The sequence below is a fragment of the Pipistrellus kuhlii genome, unplaced genomic scaffold, assembly GCF_014108245.1.
Source record: "Pipistrellus kuhlii isolate mPipKuh1 unplaced genomic scaffold, mPipKuh1.p scaffold_m20_p_7, whole genome shotgun sequence".
NCBI lineage: Eukaryota > Metazoa > Chordata > Mammalia > Chiroptera > Vespertilionidae > Pipistrellus > Pipistrellus kuhlii.
Genome location: NW_023425573.1, coordinates 67,552,686 through 67,572,941, shown reverse-complemented (window position 1 = coordinate 67,572,941; position 20,256 = coordinate 67,552,686). Strand labels below are relative to the sequence as shown.

General features: G+C 34.1%; 1 protein-coding gene across 9 annotated transcripts in view; it reads left to right on the top strand.

The window, feature by feature from the left end:
- Positions 1–16,630, top strand: part of CCNT2 (cyclin T2) — a 36,206-nt gene extending 19,576 nt beyond the window's left edge. Inside the window, exons 3-10 of one of the 9 annotated variants that reach the window (XM_036420897.1) lie at positions 269–397; positions 2,401–2,461; positions 4,517–4,678; positions 7,795–7,840; positions 9,425–9,588; positions 11,963–12,033; positions 12,469–13,621; positions 13,723–16,630. In XM_036420897.1, coding sequence (XP_036276790.1) covers positions 269–397; positions 2,401–2,461; positions 4,517–4,678; positions 7,795–7,840; positions 9,425–9,588; positions 11,963–12,033; positions 12,469–13,621; positions 13,723–13,790 — 1,854 coding nt within the window. In that variant the 3' untranslated portion in view covers positions 13,791–16,630. Of the gene's footprint in view, positions 1–268; positions 398–2,400; positions 2,462–4,516; positions 4,679–7,212; positions 7,675–7,794; positions 8,160–9,424; positions 9,589–11,962; positions 12,034–12,468 lie in introns of those variants that run through there. The other 8 variants (XM_036420898.2, XM_036420893.2, XM_036420894.1 and 5 more) reach the window with 8 other exon arrangements.
- The last annotated feature ends 3,626 nt before the right edge of the window (positions 16,631–20,256 follow it).

Below are 20,256 nucleotides of genomic sequence, written 5' to 3'. Positions count from 1 at the left end.
TTTAAACTTTCTCTTAGTTTAATAAAGTATAAGTCTTTTTCCTTTAGTATTCTACTTGCAAAACAAGTAAAACATTTTACCAATTGGGGTCACTAGTTCTATTTATTGAATAACTTTATTAAAACTTTCATCAGTCTTTTCATAGCCCAACTAGCAATTCATAATTTCAGTGTTACATTCCTTTCTTGCACACCTATCTATCCCCTTTAGAAAGTAAGTTTTTTCCAAAATTTGTTTTTAAATCACCAACTTTCTTTTGTTGCTGCAGATAATATCACCTACTGCATTATTTTTGGCTGCAAAAGTGGAAGAACAGGCTCGAAAACTTGAACATGTTATCAAAGTAGCACATGCTTGTCTTCATCCCCTAGAGCCACTGCTGGATACTAAGTGTGATGTATGTAAAAATTGGGTTTTGGGTTTTTGGGGTTTTTTTTTTTATTTCTCTGTAAATTTGAAACCTTTTCATTATTTAGACATAATAAAAATACATCTTAATTAGTGTTTCCTTCCAAATGCTGGTTATTCCTATTACTACTTAGGAATGTAAAGGCAGGAAGCAATCAGGCGGAGACTTATTTTATGTATGTTCATGAATTATAATGTCATTCTGAATTATGTAAGGTGCTTTTTTAAGTATTTCACATTTTGTTGTTTATTCTCCCAGCATATCTGTGATATGTGTAGAGGGTAAATCATTTCACCTCCATTGTTTGGGTATGTTCAAGATCAGAGATAAATAATTCAAAATTATTAGCAAATGAAGGAATAGGAAAACCTCTGGATTTACTGCCAGACCAGTAGTTAATCTTTTTTACAGAATTGTTTCTTTATTTAATGTATATATATTACTACTTATCTCTTCGATACATAAAAATACATTTCACCATGCTTTCATGAGCAGCAAGCACTTTTTGAAAATATTTTAACTTTCCTAAAGAGTAATGCTAGTTTCCAAACACATCAGTAATTTAATACACCTCGTTTGAAAGCACCATTTTAAAATGATCTGTTATAACAAGAAAGAATTCTGGGCCTTTAAAATCATTTTTCTAGCACTCTTATTATAGTTGAGTTCTTTTTCAGGAACTTTTAAGTACTAAATGACTACCAGATTATATTAATTCAGTTTGATTTGGATCAGGTTTAAGTTCCAATTAACTATATCTGATTTTATTAATCTAGATGTTGTTATCCTAGATGTAGTTAAGGAAGTAGAATATTAATATAGCCATTCAAAAATAGAGAATTTATAATTATTCAAAAATAACTACTTAAAATTAGTAGTGTCTACTAATTTTACAAATTCAGAATTATTTCTTGTGGTTACTTAGGATATTGTTCAAATAACCGAAATGTATGTTTTAAAAAACAGCTCAGTGACCTTTTCAAAACAGGACAAAAATTAAATTAAAGGTACTTTCACTCTGGGTTTAGCAGTATGTCCTATATAAATGAATACTTATATGTGACATATTGTTTTCTTATTAACAATGTTTCTAGTAGTTATGTCATGATCAAAAAATGAGATTATGGAAAATTTTTCATGCCATTTATTTTAGAGTAATTGCAATAGATGATTTTTTGTTTGTTTGTTTGTTTTGTTAATTCTACCCCGAAGATTTTTTTTCCCATTGATTTTTTAGAGAGTGGAAAGGCGGGGGGGATGGATGGACCGAGAGAAACATTGATGTGAGAGAGACACGTCAATTGGTTGCCTCCCACATGACCCTGAGATATGTGCTTTTGACCAAAATCAAACCCACAAACCCTTCAGTCCAGGAGCTAACACTCTAACACTAAGCACAACCAGCTAGGGGGTGAATACTTTATTGAGGTTGGGTATATGATACATTATTTTGGTATTTTATATCTAAACTTTTTCCTTTTTATCTAGAGATTATACAGCTTTTTAAAATTTCTTACTTTGTCTTTTTTGAAGAGGAAGTTAATTCTAAAAGTAATCTGTTACTGTCAAGAAATTATCACATGAAGGTGTCCTAGATTAAGTTGATAAAAACTTTTCTTTAAGGTGGGTTTGAATTTGGTGTTCTTATGTAGGTTGGTGCTTCCTATCTTAATATGTCTTGAAGCACTCATAATACCTAGGTAAAGTTTTATATTATAGACTAGAGATCTCTTTTGTTCCAATTGGCCCTCCCCCCTTTCATATTATCATTATCATTAAGTTTTTTGGGGTTTTGCTTTATTTACAGAAGTAATTCAATTTAGACTTGTCACAGAATATAGGCTCTCCATTTCCTTCTATTTCATTCCTTCATGTTTATAAACTACTCTAGTTCTGTTGTAATCAACCTGTAATTCTCATGAGATTTAACGGTCCCATAGTCTAGAAATGTTTATATTAAGTATTTTGTTATTACTCTTTTTACCTCGCAGGCTTACCTTCAACAAACTCAAGAACTGGTTTTACTAGAAACCATAATGCTACAAACCCTAGGTATGTACTTACATCAAATATTTTTATGTATGTTCTTCAATGCAATACAATAAGTCTCTACTTCATGTCATCAATTGGTATTTTAACTAAGTGAAACAATAACAAAACCAGTTTACTATGGGCTAATTGATACAAACAAAAGAGTTAAGTTCCTATGGTATTACAAATGATGTTGATTGAAAGGACATTATTCAAGGGCCTACTGTATGTATACTAAATAAAGGGAAAAAAGTCTGGAGTGATTTTATCTTTGATGAAAGTTTCATTTTTAAAACAAAGTTTGGGGCCAGAATATTATTGCCTGGTTATAAGAAAACCATTTTTTTAAAATTTCATTTCATTTCACATAAACAACCTTTGGTGAGATTTTAATGTATTCAGATAATTGGGATACTGTGCTTCGTTCTGGCTTTGCATTGGAGAATGAAATACTCCTCTCAAACTGCTGCATATGATTATAATGTGTACATTCATACATGGCAGTTCTTGTTCTCCTAGAGCTTATAGTCAGTATTTAATGAATGTATATCATTTTTAATGTGACATAATAAATAGTTAAATGTTGAACATTCTTTTCTAAAAGTTATGTTGTCTACAAAGTTAGTGCAATTTAATTGGCCTCTAAAGATCATTTATTCTGATGTTTCACTTTACCATGAGGCAATTGGGGCTTGAGACAGTTTTGACTTCTGTAAGGTCATGTATTACTCCTAGAAGAACATTGTCTTTATGGAAAGCTGGGTTTAAATCTGTAGGCCTCTGTCTTGGGCAAAATTCCCCTCTTTACCTTTCATGCCTTTCATTCTATATATGAGGTGGAATAATAATGCCTACTTTAACATTGTGAAGATGATGTATTATAAAATTGCCACATAGTGTCTGTGTCATAATCATTATTTATTATGGTAGTTATTTTTATTTTATTTATTACTCCCATCCCAAATGTTGAATTCAAGTAGTAATCACAGCTTCTCATAATAATTGATTCTTTTTATTATAAAAGTAGCTTGTTTGAAATGTATATCACTTGTTCAAAGTTTTTATAGTATAAAAGGATACAAAAATAAGTGAGAATATTCTCATTCCCTCCAAATCCAGTAATGTAAATGTTATTGTTTATTATATAAAATTAAATAAATATGAAAATTTAAATATGAACGTTGAAAAAGAAAATTATATTTTAAAATAATTAAACCTATTTTTTTTTAATTATTGTCTTATTTGCATTATGACAGAATCTTAAGCATAGAGAATGAATAATAGCATTTTAAGGGAAACATAAAAATATATAAGATACAACTCTTTGGCTTTCATTAAAGTATGATTTTGCAGATTTTATTACAGTTTTATTATAGGAATATAAATAGACTATCCAGTAACTTTATAAATCCGGATTACCTATTTATTAGGATATTATTCACCTACTGATTCTGAAGGCATTAGATGTGTCCTCCCTTATCCTACTTAAGGGTTGATTGGGCATTGAAAGCTTTTCGATATTTTATCTTTGGTTTTAGAAACAGTGGTTTAATGAATCATGAGGCCTACAAAGTATACTTAATCTTAACAATTTTATTATTAATGAAACGTAATTATAAGCTAACTTGCTGAACCTTTTGATCTAAGGCATACTAAGAAAATAAGAGCACTGTATTATTTATAAGGTCATTTCTTACACTGTAACCCAAAGGTTATATTTATGAAAAATTTTCTTTTCACATCTTTTGAAAGAGTTGGAATACACTTAAGAACCCCAGTGAATTCAATAAAAAGGGGAGGGCGAGAGAAATATACTACATAGTTGAATTCCATGCTTAACATGTGGGACAAACTTAATTATAATTGTCGTAATTTTAGTTTATTTTTAACATGAGGATAATCTCAAACTAATTGTAATTCAGAATCTTGAATAAATATTCCCCCTAATCTCCAAATAACTTTGATAATAAATTTTCATAATTGGAACATTGTTTTTGAGAAGAAATGATTTCTTATCAGAGATGTATAGTGTTCGTGTCAGTGATAAGAAACATTGTCTTCGGGGTTTTTTAATAGTGAAAAATAGATTACACATTTATGGTTGTATGGTGAATGGCATTTCTCAGGCAAGTATTGTAGTGGTGAGTGATTGGGGAAAAGTGCTTTTCATTTCAGGTTTTGAGATCACCATTGAGCACCCACACACAGATGTGGTGAAATGTACCCAGCTAGTAAGAGGTAAGTGATCTTTGAAACTTTTTCATTAAATACAGTATTTATGATTTCTGTTGTATGTAATTGATTTGAATGCTTATTTTGTTATTATAGCCTTTTCTTGAATTTTATTAAAATAAAGGAAATGTCATTTTGAAGCATTACTTTTTAGTGTTGGGTATCTTCCTATTCATCTACTTCTATTTATATACACTTCAGTGAAAGTTTCATTTCACTAAAAATTTGGAGGGCTTCAAATATTCGGCTCTCTACCTCCCCATTGGGCTATGCCTGTCCTATATTTCAGTTAATATTTAAGATGTAGGCCATTAACACATGAGTACAGAGAGTAATATTAATTTTTAATTTATGCCAGCAACTTTCATTGACTTCTTGAAAAGACTACAGTGTAAGAATTTGGAGGTCAACCTCAAATTTTTTTTTATAAAAAATTGTGTTTCTTAGATTTGTCATGTTTGCAAATGTTTTGCCCATCTTCATTTGAACAAAATTGTTTTACTACATTTTTCACAGTTCTTTAGTATTATTAAAAATGGTTTTCTTTTTGTGTATAATGAAGAAATATATAGCATGATACATAGTGTGTAATGTGGCTATTACACCTTTTATAAACAGGAATAAGGAAGCTTTTGTACTTTTTGCTTTACTGCTTATAAAGCATGTGGAACACATTTTTCTGCTCTTGTTAATGAATCCTGTGTATCTGTTATATGCCTAGAAATGGTTTTTCCACATTTGCATGTTGTTGTTATACTGCTGCTGCTACTACTGTTTCCCATTAGAAATGTTATGTACTAATAGCAATCCCTTAGAACCTTTAGTGTGCCTTTTTTCTATTACTTCCTTTGTGAAAATTAAATTTTGCAGTTTCATTCTTTTACCACCAGACTTCTTTAGGATTATTCTAAACAAAATGGGTAAGACTTTTGAAGGCCTTGTTTTGTTTTTTAGTGTTTACTTAAATATCCTCACATTTTATTCATTCTAAATTGAATTCATTTTATACCTAGGTAGGATTTTATTATGTTATGACTACATTAAGAAAAAAGGCTCTGTTATCTGGCACCACGAGAACTGGACCTCTAAAAATGCCATTATATATATTTTAATCCTAATAGCACGTATTATCATTTGTAAACTTGAACATACTTAATTATAGTTCCTGTTCTTTGTGATTATATGAATATATTTTATAGCACATTCTCATCCCCAGTCTTACAGTATAGTATAGATTTGTATAAATAACTAGTATAGATGTTGAATTAAGGGGGAAAAAAAATCTGAGTAGTACTATTTTTCTAAAAACTTGAAAGGGTAAACTATTTTGTCAGACTAATGGAAAGCCATATAATTTGTTTTAAATTGAGTCTGATGAAGAATGATATTGAAGGAAGATATTAATATAGGTTAAAAATAATACTTTAGTAGGAGTTGAAACTGGATTTTCAGCTTAGTATTGTGAAGTTTTAGTTTCTTAAAAATTGTTTTTCAAAGTTTATTAATTTTTGTACTTTATCCTATATTTAAAAAAGCTAGAGACATAAAGAACATTGATTTGCAAAATTGAATAGTAAATTTTAAAACATTTATAAAAACTAAATTTCATGTATCATCCAAAGCAAAATATTAAAATACGATTTTTTTTGTTAATGTTTAAAATGTGACTGACTTAAATTTTAGTACAGATTTTATATATGTTTAAACTCCTCTTGTGTGACTAACATTTTGAGTAACAGGGTTTCTATCTCACTCCATTTAATAAATTTTCTTTCATGCTTAGTCTCTTTTTCTTTGCTCTATTTACAATTTTAAGCTAAGAAAAGAACATTTTCCCTACATTCTTCCTCTGTTGCGCAATGAAGCTATTGAATTTAGACATCTTGCGAGGTGAAAACTGCTATGGCAATTTAAAATTTCTTATCTACATATTTAGTGTCTTTTGTGAAAGGAGTAAATGGTTTGGCCTCTTTCAAGTCCTTTACCTCCTTTCCCCACAAGAGAAAATTGGTATTATGCTCCTTTGCTGTAGAATTGGCTAATGTCATTTTACAGGGACCTTCACTTTTCTGATTTATCCTTTCTTTCCCATAAGGAAAGAAAGAAATACTTAAGTCAAACTGTCTCCAGGACATTCTGGGACACTCTTAGCATACAGCTCTGCTAAACCAAGTCCCTTTTTAAGATTCACATGGGACAGCAGGGATTACAGGTGCTACAGATAACACTAACAGGGGGCAAGGATTTTGAGGCCTTTTAGAGAAGGGTGAGATGAAGGGAACTGACCCTAGTTGAAACAAAGGGGAAAGATTATGAATGTAATTGGAAGGAAAGGGGGTACTATAGCAGAGGCATCTCTGTTGGGAAAAATAAGAAGCAGAAGGGGAGGGCCTGTTTTCCATTTCAGTGTCTTAATTTCTATTCTTTGAGAGGTTGACAATGTTGAAGCATTATGATTCCCTCTACATTACTCATATCTAAAGTTCTATTAATTGGATTCTATAATTTAAAATAATAATAATAATAATAATAATAATAATAATAATATAGTGGAGTTTCCTATATCTGTCCTTACAATGTATTAGGTTGTTTATTAATTGATGCTTAGTATCATGATGAGAAACTGAGCGGTTGTGCTCTCTGACTTTGGAGGGTGGGGGTTTGTTTTCTTTTATTTTGATGGAAGTACTAAGCCAATTTAAATATGATTGAGGATTAAGTCTGGCAGGCAACTCTTTGTATTTTGTATTAGACTTCAAAATCTTTTCTTCTTCTTCCTCTTTTTTTTTTTTTTTTTTAAATCCAGGAGAATGCTTAATTGCAACTTTTAGCTGACTAGATGCTTAACTTAGTAACAAGTTTAGCCCTTGTAACTGGCTAGCTAAAAGCAAATCGGCTTGTTTCTCAGATCTTTGGGGGATAGCAAGAAACATTTGAGTGAATGTTGTTGAAGATTTTCAGTAGTATAGAAAATGATGGCGCTCTTGTGATATTTGTAAGTAGTAAGTAAAATTTACTTTTTGTGTACACATCTTTGAAGTTTTTGTTATGTTGAGAACTTTTTAATGGTAGCATGTTAAAGCTGATAGTATTGTCTTCGTTTTTCTTTTTTTTCCTTACAGCAAGCAAGGATTTGGCACAGACATCCTATTTCATGGCTACCAACAGGTTGTTATCCTGACCCTCTTTGTTGCACTGTTGTAGCACACTATAGCTTCCTTTAATGCAGGGCCCCCTCAATGTGTCTCTTACCCTTGTTGCAGCAGGAGACTGGACCATCTACTGTGGTGGTACCTTCCTGTCTGCTTTGCGGTGTATTGTACAAGGGACTTTGGGCACAGAGGGGTTAAATGCACAATGTGAAGTGTAGTGGTGCTTTCTGATGACATATTCTCGATTTGTGAGTGCATAAGTCTAAAATTGGTAGCCTGAATAGCAGCTAAAGATTACACAGAGCTAAACTTAACGTAGAAATTCGAGCAACTTGGTAAGTATAAAGCTATTTCTAGTTTATAATTATAGTTAAATGACAATTTTTAAAATTTCACATTGATCCAATCTTAACTTTAATCATTAAAGTTTTTTAATAAATAAAATTTCTATAACTTGGTTATATAATACCCATTAGTAGTAAATTAGAAGTAGTCGACTCCTATCAGTGCCTAGATGTGCATAAGTACAATTTTTACTTTTAAAAAACCTTACTTCCTTTTCAGTTTATATAAATACAAAATGGTGTGGGTTGTGATTGATCAATAAACATTTTCATTAATTCTGAAACTGAAGTGGAAGAATAGTTTTTAAAAGCCTTTAATATCTAATATAAAATTCTGTATTGATTATATTAATTATTTAAATTTGTTGGGGTTTTTTAATGGGTTTTGGGGGAAGAGGGACCAAACTAGCTTTAAGTGGCCCTTAATTTTTTTGTGACACTGTTAAGTTTTATTTAAATTTTGGATTGGCAAATACCCATGTATATCTTAAGATATATGTTGTTGGGCTTTAACCTCTATTCTGAGGAATTCTGAACAACAAAAGCAAAAATAACACTTAAATTTAAAACTTGGATTAGAAAAGCCTACTTGTAACATGTTACATGCCCAGTCTAGAGAAAGAGTATTTTTGTAGTACATAGCAACATTGGGCTTTGAAGCTGTTGCGCAAAAGGTAAGTTTTCTCTGTGGCTCTATTGAAAAGAAGACAGAGATTTACATAGAAAAAGTGTTAAATTCTCTTTAATTTACTTGAGAATTACGTTTAAGCCACATCAAATAGTAGAATCCCTAATTATAATGCAGTGTTGAAATGTGTCACTTTTACCAAGAGTCCTCTGTTTTTTCATTACTTCTTTGCCATGGTATTACAACAAAAACAAAAATGTCACAAAAAAAAGTTTAAGGTATTATAGTGGTTATTGGAAATAGAAGTGTATTAGGTATATGTCTTCACCTCCATTTAGTTTAGATGTAAAAACAAAACTCAGAAATATTAATATAAGTATTAATAAAATATTAATAAAATACTCGGGTTTAATAGTATGGGTAATGTTCATAATGTTAGGATTTTTTTAGTACTAAAATTTTGTAAGTATAGTGTTAGCTTTTAACATGATAAAATAGGTTTTGTACTCTAGGCTTACAGAAGAAAACCTTTATACTTCTGTTTTTGTTCTTACTGGTAAATGTTTTTTCTTTGTTTTACATATTTGAATTTCTATGACTCTTCATTGTCAAACATGCGCCACAACAGTCTACATCTTACCACCTTCTGTCTTCAGTACAAACCAACAGTGATAGCATGTGTATGCATTCATTTGGCTTGCAAATGGTCCAATTGGGAGATTCCTGTGTCAACTGATGGAAAACATTGGTGGGAATATGTGGATCCTACAGTTACTTTAGAATTATTAGATGGTAAGTAAAAAAAATAAATCTTTTTTGAGTTAAAAATATTTCTTTTTATTATGGAAAAATTCTATCTAATTCTGTATAGGTTTGAAAACTAGTGAATCCCATACACTCATGCCAAACTGAATAGTTACTAATTCTGGCCAATTCATTATCCTTCCCTGCAGTTTTTTATTTTTAATCCTTACCCAAGGATATGCCTTTATTGATTTTAGAGAGAGGAAAAGTAAGAGGGAGAGAGAGAAAGAGAGAAATAACGATTGGTTGTCTTTCGTATACACCACGAGAGAGAGAGAACCAGAAACCTAGGTATGTGCCCTGACCAAGAATCGAACCAGCGATCTTTTGGTGTACAGGACGATGCTCCAACCAACTGAGCCATACCGGCCAGGGCTCCCCTATAGTTGTTTTAATGCTAATCCAAAATATCATTATTCCATGTATTAATATTTTACTTTGTATTTCAAAAAATAGACTTTTTTTTTTTTTTTAACATATAACAACTATAATTCTTTTTAACAATTTGGTAAATTTAAAAGAATAATTACATGATCAAATGAACACAGAATGAAAATAAGAATTCATTAGCCTAAAAAAGATAAAGTGTACATATATTAACCACTACTGAATATCTTAAGCCCTTTGACACTTCTCAAACTCAAAGGTTAGTTTTGTTAGTTTAAAATGTACGGATTCAAAGTCAGGTATTATTGCAGAAGATGTGAAGCAATCAACTAATAGTATTTTCTGGGTAACAGTTCTTGCTCTGTAGTTCCACTGATGAAATGTGCCATTGTTGCCTTGCATCATTAAATGTAGTTAACAAGGAAAAATTGGGGTTACAAGCTCTCTAAATTGAGCCTAGAATTTGAGGGTCTCCTGATAAGAAATTTCCATGGTTAAGGCATAAGAGAATTTGGCCAGAGGTAGGAGATTCTTAGAGATTAAGATATTTTAGCTATGTTATTATAAATTTCAGAAAGGAACTAGATAACATTCTTTCTTAATAGATGTGCCTAAACTAGTATGTTGGGTTTTAGCTTATTCTTTTTGTGGGTTTCCCCCAACTTCCTTCACAAAATTTGAAGCTAATGGAAAGTAGGATTTATGTCTGTTGCAACTGAGGACATCTAGAAACACAAAAATAATTTTATCAATGCACTAGAGCAGCGTTTTTCAACCGCTGTTCCGCGGCACACTAGTGTGCCAGATGTTGCCTGGTGTGCCGTAGGTGCAGACAAGACAAGAATTTTATAATTTTTCACTATTTTGTTTACTTAATATTTCATAATAAAGTAATTATAAAATACTTTCTTTGTGTTTATTTGATTCCTATTCAAGAGAATTACTTTATATATAGTCAATATAGGCACAGAGTTAAATTTTTTAACATTTTCTAATGGTGGTGTGCCTCGTGATTTTTTTCATGAAACAAGTGTGCCTTTGCCCAAAAAAGGTTGAAAAACACTGCACTAGAGGCCTGGGGTGGAAGGAGGGTCTCTCAGCCCAGCCTGCACCCTCTCCAATCCAGGATCCCTCAGGGAATGTCCGACTGCCTCTTGCAATCTGGGACCACTGGCTCCTAATTGCTCACCTGCTTGATCGCCTCCAACCCATCTGCCTTCCTGATCGCCTTTAACTACCCAGCCCCGCACCTAGGACCCAGGATTCCCTCCCTCTGGCCGGCCGCAGGCCCCCTTTCCCCCCCCTCCCCGGAGCGGGCAGCTTTTTTCCCTCTCCTGGGCTGCAGGCACCAGTGCCCGGGACTGTGTGCGGGTGGCTTCGCCTGATCCCGGCTTTGTCAGGAAGGATGTCCAGATGGTCATCAGGAAGACGTCCAGTCTAATTAGCATATTACCCTTTCATTGGTATAGATCTTATTGTGGGTACATCATGTTGATATCTCTTATTGCTAGTAATGAAAACTATCATTACTTAATTAAGATGTTATTTACTGTGTTTCTTCATTGTAAAGTTACTGTTTTTCTCTTTGCAATTAAATATCTTGAGGAATATATCCTTTTTTTTTCTCTCCTCAAACTTTTGCCCCTAATTTTAAATCTATTTAAGCATCTTGCCTGCAACAAATATTATTATTATTATTATCGCCTAGTGGAGGTTTATATTTTGGGAGAATATTTTTTTTAATGCTACTAAATTTTCCAGAGATCCTGAGTAGGCACATAAAATTGGGGTGGGAAAGTGATTTTTTTCTAAAAATACTAGTTCAGAGCTCTGTCCACTGTAAATGCTGAAGATTGAATAGGAGGGTGAGAGTGAGGTAGATGAACTCTTGAAAACCTTTTTAATATTGCTCACTTGGGAGAAATTTAAATCATAAAGGCACCTTCTAAGTTATGAATTTAAATTTTATTTTTAGAGTTAACACATGAATTTCTACAGATACTGGAGAAAACGCCTAGTAGGTTGAAGAAGATTCGAAACTGGAGGGTAAGAGAATTGGCAGGGTTTAAAAGATTATCAATTTGTCATTTATCTAACAATTACAAAGCTAACCAGTTTGAATTTGGGGGGTTAAATATTCTTTATTTCCAGTATTCTTGAATAATTATAATGTATCAGAAGCTATATACACACATACTGTATTCAACTACTATGTCCATTGGACTTTGCCGAGTATTTTATAAATTTTTTATAAACCTCACAATGGTGGTGATATTCTTCTCATTTTACAAATGGGCAAGTTAAAGCCTAGACAAGTTAAGTTACTTTCTCAAATGATGGCTAGGTTGAATATCAAATTCCAAAATTAGTGCTTTAAAACATTTTATAGTCTTGTTTTATAAATATAGAATTTTTATAAGCAAAGAATTGTGTATTAAATTCCTGTGTTGTCATTGCTTTTTTTGTGTTTTATTTAAATAGGCTGATCAGGCGGCTAAGAAACCAAAAGTAGATAGACAAGTATCAGAAACGCCGCTTCTTGGTTCATCTTTGGTCCAGAATTCCATTTTAGTAGATAGTGTTGCTGGTGTGCCTGCAAACCCAAGTTTTCAGAAACCCTCTACATCGGCATTCCCTGCACCAGTACCTCTGAATTCAGGAAATATTTCTGTGCAAGACAGCCATACGTCTGATAATTTGTCAGTGCTAGCAACAGGAATGCCAGGTACCTCATACAGTTTGTCGTCACACCAAGAATGGCCTCAACATCAAGAATCCGCAAGGACCGAGCAGATATATTCACAGAAACAGGAGACATCTCTGTCTGGTAGCCAGTACAACATCAACTTCCAGCAGGGACCTTCTCTCTCACTGCATTCAGGATTGCATCACAGACCTGACAAAATTTCTGATCATTCTTCTATTAAGCAAGAATATACTCATAAAGCAGGGAGCAGTAAGCACCATGGACCAATATCTGCTACTCCAGGAGTTATTCCTCAGAAGATGTCTTTAGATAAATACAGAGAAAAACGTAAGCTAGAAACCCTTGATCTGGATGTCAGGGATCATTACATAGCTGCCCAGGCAGAACAGCAACACAAACACATGCAATCGCAGGCATCCAGCAGCAGCTCTGTAACTTCTCCCATTAAAATGAAAATTCCTATCACAAATGCAGAAAAGCCTGAAAAATACATGGCAGATAAGAAGGAAAAAAGTGGATCGCTGAAACTACGGATCCCATTACCACCTACTGATAAAAGTGCCAGTAAAGAAGAATTGAAAATGAAGATAAAAGTTTCTTCAGAAAGGCACAGCTCTTCTGATGAAAGCAGTGGGAAGAGCAAACATTCCAGCCCACATATTAGCAGAGACCATAAAGATAAGCACAAGGAACATCCCTCCAACCGCCACCACCCCAGTAGTCACAAGCATTCCCACTCACACAGTGGCAGCAGTGGTGGCAGCAAACACAGTGCTGATGGAATACCACCCACTGTTCTGAGGAGTCCTGTTGGCCTGAGCAGTGATGGCATTTCCTCTAGTTCCAGCTCTTCAAGGAAGAAGCTGCATGTCAATGATGCATCTCACAACCATCACGCCAAAATGAGCAAAAGTTCCAAAAGTTCAGGTAGTTCATCTAGTTCTTCCTCCTCTGTTAAGCAGTATATATCCTCTCACAACTCTGTTTTTAACCATCCCTTACCCCCTCCTCCCCCTGTCACATACCAGGTGGGCTACGGACATCTCAGCACCCTCGTGAAACTGGACAAGAAGCCAGTGGAGACCAACGGTCCTGATGTCCATCATGAGTACAGTACAAACAGCCAGCATTTGGACTACAAAGATACATACGACATGCTGGACTCGCTGTTAAGTGCCCAAGGAATGAACATGTAATCGTTTGTTTAGGTCAATTTTTCCTTTCCTTTTTTTAATTTAAAAATTGTTAGAATGGAATCCTCCTGATCTAGCAGTGGTAACACCTGCCGTTGCCGCCACTGTTTCAATATTTGTAAGTGCTGCTTTATTCTTCATTCTGAAAAGAAGAGATTATAGTAAACAAGTCTTTATCTCCACATATGATAGTGTTATAAATACTGTAAAAGCATGGAAGGTGCAAAACTCAGTATTTCTACAATTGCAGCTAAGAACATTAGGATGAATGGCTGGCTGCTTCTAGGAATATAAGATGCCTCAAGCATTTGTTATTTATAATTTGAATACTGTAGCTATATTATTTTTGTTGTTGCTTGACTTTTGAATGAGTGTAAATTGTTTTCTTTTGTGTATTTATACTTGTATGTATGATTTGCATGTTTCAATGTTAAAGGGATAAAACAGTATATTGAAAACAGTTTACAGGAAAGTGGAGAAAAAATGTACATACATTTTTGTATGTTTAGATATTACCATAAATACTCAGGATTGGAGCTGCTTGTAAGTATAACAATATACAGAATAACTTTATTTTATCTTGTCAGAGTCCATCACTAATCTAAAACAAAGGTGGCACTTTTTCATGTTAACCTTAAACTCTAGGCCTTACTGGAAGCCTCTGAAGGGGGGGGACACTTCAATACCAGATGGGAATGCAGTGCCACAGATGGTCACTTACGCTGTGAGGCACCCACTGCCTTCAGGGGTTCTGACCAGATTGGCTGCTGAAATAGCCCCTAGTTTTCTGAAGGCTTGAAGAGGGAAAAATTAAGTTTACATACTCTTGATGTGAAGTGCAGTTAAATGTTTGTTGGTTTGTTGCAGTACTATATTTAACACAGAGCTGTTAATAATGGTTATGTAGATTACTGTGATTTGAAAACTAAACTCACAAAACGTACATAGTGAAAAATTAAGTTTTTCCTTAAAGAAAAAACGTCAACACTACATAGTTGAACATAGACAGGGATCGCATTTCCTTCAGCATTCGGAATGACAGCGTATTCTCAGACATACTCCTCCCCTCAAGCTTGTTTGTGTGTGATGCCACATTTCTTTTTCAGGTAAATTCAGTCTTCCTTTTAAAAATAAAATTAAAACTACCACTCTCTCAGTTCTTTATATTTTAACAATAAATAAAAAGATCACTGTGCATTGTACCTGTATTTATAGCTTATCAGGAACCTCTGAGGAAAAAAAGGTAGAGAGCTAGTGGAGGTTTTACATTTGTTTGCACGTCTCAGTATATTCCTGTTGAGGTCACATTGGCACAGTCATCTGACTTTGAATAAACAATAGACATTAATTTGTTTTAAATTTGTTTTAAACACTAGTAATATGGCCCTGGTTTATCAGTGAGTCTTCTATTTATTCTGTGGTAAATCTTTGAGCTGTTGAGTATCTTTGAGATGGGTTGAATTCAGCTTCTGTTGAACTGAAGGCTGTCTTCATTTTTCCTCTATGTATATGATTTATTTTTGTTTTAAAAAGCCACTGATATGTGCACAATTGTAATTTTACCCAAGTATGTTGCAGTTGTAAATATTAGAGTTTAATCTTGTGCTCTACTTTTATTTAGCAATTACCTAATTTGCCAATAGCTTTATAATTTTTTAAAAGATAATTGTTTGTTATTTTGTCGATGTTATTTGAATTTAGTAGAGTAGGAGCCTCTTTCTAGGGACTTTGCCTAGATAGCATGTCCTAACATTTGTTCGTCTTGCAAAACTTTAGTAATCTTTGTCATTATGTGTAACTTTGTTGTTCTGTATGGCATATTATTGTATCCACAAACATGATAATTTTGATGCAGTTATACTTTGACAGTGGTACATAATCCAAGGACTAGTACATAGAATTAAGCTGAGTACAGAATGAGGGAGGGAAGGGTTTTGTTCTTGGTAATTTAGATGTGAAACCTCTAAGGAGCTATCATGTGAAACTACATAGTGTGGTTATGCTACTGTATACTTAGGGATGATAATACCAGGAATTTTAATAAGATTTTGTAAAGAATATCCAGAAAATTAGTGAACATATTTTCAGTATGACATAGAAAACAATGTGAATATTTAAGGTCTGTGACTATACTTAAACTTCACAAAGAATTTGCAGAATTGTTTTGAGATGTGGGAATAAAAGTAATTTTGTTGAATCTTTATTGGTGCTAATGATGGACAGTTAAAAAAGTTAGCTAGTGTATATTGTTATGGGTCAGTACTTATTAGTACTTACAAAATTGAATTTAAAATGCTATGTATTCACTTTTCACTCTGTAAATGTAAATCTTTACAATGACTTTATTTATTAAAGGGCAGCCAGTTGTAATTTTTACAGGATTGTGTGAGCTGTTCAAACTCTTTAACTTCTGAACGGGACATTAGCTTCCAAAACCACGATGGGGATAAACATGGAAATCCTTTTAGTTTCAATTCCTTTCAGTGAAAATTCACATAATTCATATTATCATGAATTTTCTTTAGCCGTCTCATCAGCCTGGTCCCAGTAGGCTCAACCAAAGAAAAAGACTCTAGTGAATGGACATTATTACTGAGTCTTCTTGTAAGTAGCCATAAATGAACCAAAATAGTATCACCAAATTTAGGTATGAAATTCCACATGTGCAAAGTACTGTTAAGGTGAAACATTTTTGATGAGATTTTTAAAACTATTTGAAATATTAAAAAGCATTATCTTTTAACTATATAAAAGAGTGATTCATTCTTTAGTTGTGTTCTCCCCAGGTCATAGGTTGTTACTTTTATGCAGAAGCACACTGCATACGAAGGCTTTACTTCTACCTCTTTCGACCAGCTTGCCAACATTGAGCTGTGCCCCCTAATATTTACCTTAGCTACTTTAAAACACAGTATTTCAGAACCAAAGCAAAGGAATATCTTTTCACAGAAAATTTCCTGGAGGCCTACCTTACAAAACTGGCAGTAGTCTTTATTGTTAAGACTGCAAAAATCCTAGTTATTTTTTCTTATTTAAATCTGAGGTTCCTTTTTAGATTTTTTTAAAAAATATATATTTTATTAATTTTTTTACAGAGAGGAAAGGAGAGAGAGAGCTAGAAACGTCGAGAGAGTAACATCGACCAGCTGCCTCTTGCACACCCCCCACCGGGGATGTGCCCACAATCAAGGTATATGCCCTTGACCGGAATTGAACCCGAGACCCTTCAGTCCGCAGACTGACGCTCTACCACTGAGCCAAACCGGCTTCAGCTGAGATTCCTTTCTTATTGCAGGTCTTTAAATACTGAAAAGTCATATGAATCATCCCTAATTTTATCTTTGAGTGTATTTATAGATGCATCTGGCTCTTCCTATGAGCCTGCTATTTGTTCTGGTTAGAGTTTTTAAGAGTCCAAGAAAATTTTCTACCATGATACCTGATTTCATATAGAATTTCTTGAGGGGTGTTTACATTACTTTGTACTGTTAGAAATCTTCAAAGCCGAAAGTTTTTCTGAAAAATAGGGCTAACCGGAATAAGGGTCTGGTTCTGGGGCATACATACAGTCTAAGCCACCAGTCCAGGGCTCAATGGAGAAGACAAATGGCCACCATCCTGGAATGGATGGGGCTCTTTCATACAGAGTTTGGGGAAGAAAGGTGTAAGTTGTCATGGAAGAATTTACATTGGCTCTAGATAAAAGGGCTGGAGAAGGTGTGATGGGGACCATTCCAGGGTAGGCTGTAAAGGAAAGGTATTTGATGCATTTGTATTGGTTGTGAGCAACAGTTTGAAATATTCATGTGTAAAGGATGAGGCATCATCGGGTAATGGCTGTTCTCTAGATAATTCTAGGAACCTAGATGTTAATTCACAGTTTCAACACACATTCAGGAATATAAACAGACTTTCATTGGTTTCATTCCTAGGCTCTGTTAGCTGATTTATTTCCAGTCTCTCCCACCCTCCAGCCTGATGTAATTTAATTTAGGATAGGACTTGAGAATTTTTCTCTTGTCAGTTGGATACCTTAATTTTAGCCTGTATATCCCCTTAGAACTAAAGAAATGACTAGTTGAGGTTTATTTTAGATAACCAATTTAAAGGTTTTTGTTATTGAATGCCTTGCCTTAAAAGCATTTAAAGCACATTTTTTTTATATTTGATCAGTTAAATTGCTGAGTTTTATCCCTTAACCAACCTTAGAAATAAACAGTGAATGACTAGTAATGTACTCTTTAAGTATCCTTGGTTGATGAGATATTTTAGTGCTTTGAAAATAAGGACTTTTTTTTTTTAACATGGTATTATCTGTAAAGTAAGGAAGTTGTATTCTCAAAAAATCTCACTTTTCCCAAATTTTATCTAAATAGAAAATAATAGTTCTCACCTAGTATCATGCCTAAATTGTTAGGTGATTGTAGGCATCTTGAGTCATCTTGCTGTCTCATGTGCCCATCTATCTATATATATAAAAGCCTAAGCTATCATTACAACCTGTCGACCAATCAACCAGCCTGTAGTTATGATGTGCACTGACCACCAGGGGGCAGATGCTCTACACAGGAGCTGTCCCTAGAGGTCAGTGTCATGTTCCCCCCGCCCCCAGCCAATCTCCCTAGGCCAGCCAACCTTCCATGGTCCCTCCCTCACTCCAGATTGGACTAGACGGCCCTGATTGGTCCCAGTCGCCAGCCAGGCTGGGGGACCACCTGTGCACGAATTCGTTTGTTTATAATGGGCTGATTTAAACAGGCATTTTTATATTAGAAAAGCAGCACGTTCTGTCCCTGGCTGCCCAGGGTGCCAACTTACTATACAGATGTGTTCATTTGAAAATTCGAAATTCGGCTACGTTAATATCTGAAATTTGATCAGTGTAAGGTGACATGTTGCTCATTTTGTAAAAGAAGTTAGCCTCTGAAACATCTTTACAGCCAGTGGGGTCTGGGATGCTCCAGTTGTTTTCAGCCTGATGCCATGCATCCATTTTTCCACAATGTAGAGTTGGGCAGAGCTAGCTTTTGCACCTGTGACTCTTTGTGGCCTATGTAATTTTCCAGTACCTGTTCTGCCTAACAGGTTCTTGGGTAGGTTGGTAAGCAAGGCACATTGAAAGTTGTGCGGCTAGGAACAATTTTGTTCTTATAAAGGTGACTTGTTCACTGTGATCCATCAGTCTCAAAAGTAAATTCTGAAGACTAATTTCAAAGTTTTTGAGGGAAGCCTCACTTAAACCTGTTCAGTTGTTGGTTTAATTTGATTTGCCTATTGTTAATGAGTACATTATTATTATCAAGCAGTTTCACTAGGTTTGAAAAACTGCACTTGTACTCATGGTGGTGTCAACAGTGACTGGGATTTCATTTTCTGAGTTCCCCAAGAACTATTGAATGAGATGTTTGCTGATAGAAAATCCAAAGCAGGAATATGTGTAAACGGCATAAATTCAAGTAGTCATTGAATTTCAGTTCGGTATCTATTACAAGAAACTAATAAAATTTGTGTATTCACAACATAAATCCGAGGCTCTAATATGTCTTGTTAATGTGCATCAGAAATAAGTTTCAGTCCCTGGGAAATCAGGTCTCCTAGTATAGCTTACTCTTAGTATTATAAATTCAGATACCATCAAGGGGTATGGTCTCAGGGATCAGAATATCTTCATTCCAGTCTCAGCCTCACCACTTTCTTCCCTACAACATGTTGGTGATAGTACCTATCATAGGCTGTGTGGTTTAAGGGGTGGGTGATGGAAGGGCTAAAAAGAACATGATATGGAAGAGCATCCTAATAGAGGTATATGTTTTGGGTATTAGGGAGAATGATGAAGGCCAATCTAGGTGCATAAACTTCAACATGTGCTTAAGCACTGCATGCCTCCCGTTTATAGAACTCTGGTTGTTCACTCTACTTCATACTTCGGGATTTTTTTGTTTAACTTCTTTTGTCACCTCCACAAAAACCAAAGAGTAAGTAGTTGCAACTATACGGAAGGAGGATTAACCATAAAAAAATAAACTACTTTAATATGGCTGATCTTCCCCAACCTCCTCCCCCACCCATCTCCACTGACTTCCTGCACTGCACCTTCCACCTGGAAAAAAAAGAAAAATAAAAAGAAGCCTTGCATGGCTTTAATAACACAGAACGAGGGTAGAAAAGCTTCTTCCTCCAAAATGCATTTGAAGCCCAAATCGAAATGTTTTGAAATCGCATTAAAAGGTTTGTCTTCATCTTATGTTGATAATACAATAAGGTGTTATTGTTAGCATATAGTAAATTACATGAGTTTTATTTAGAAATGTTATAAAGTCAGTAATTCCAGTTAACCAGACTTAGTAATTCCATTTGTGATTCATCCTA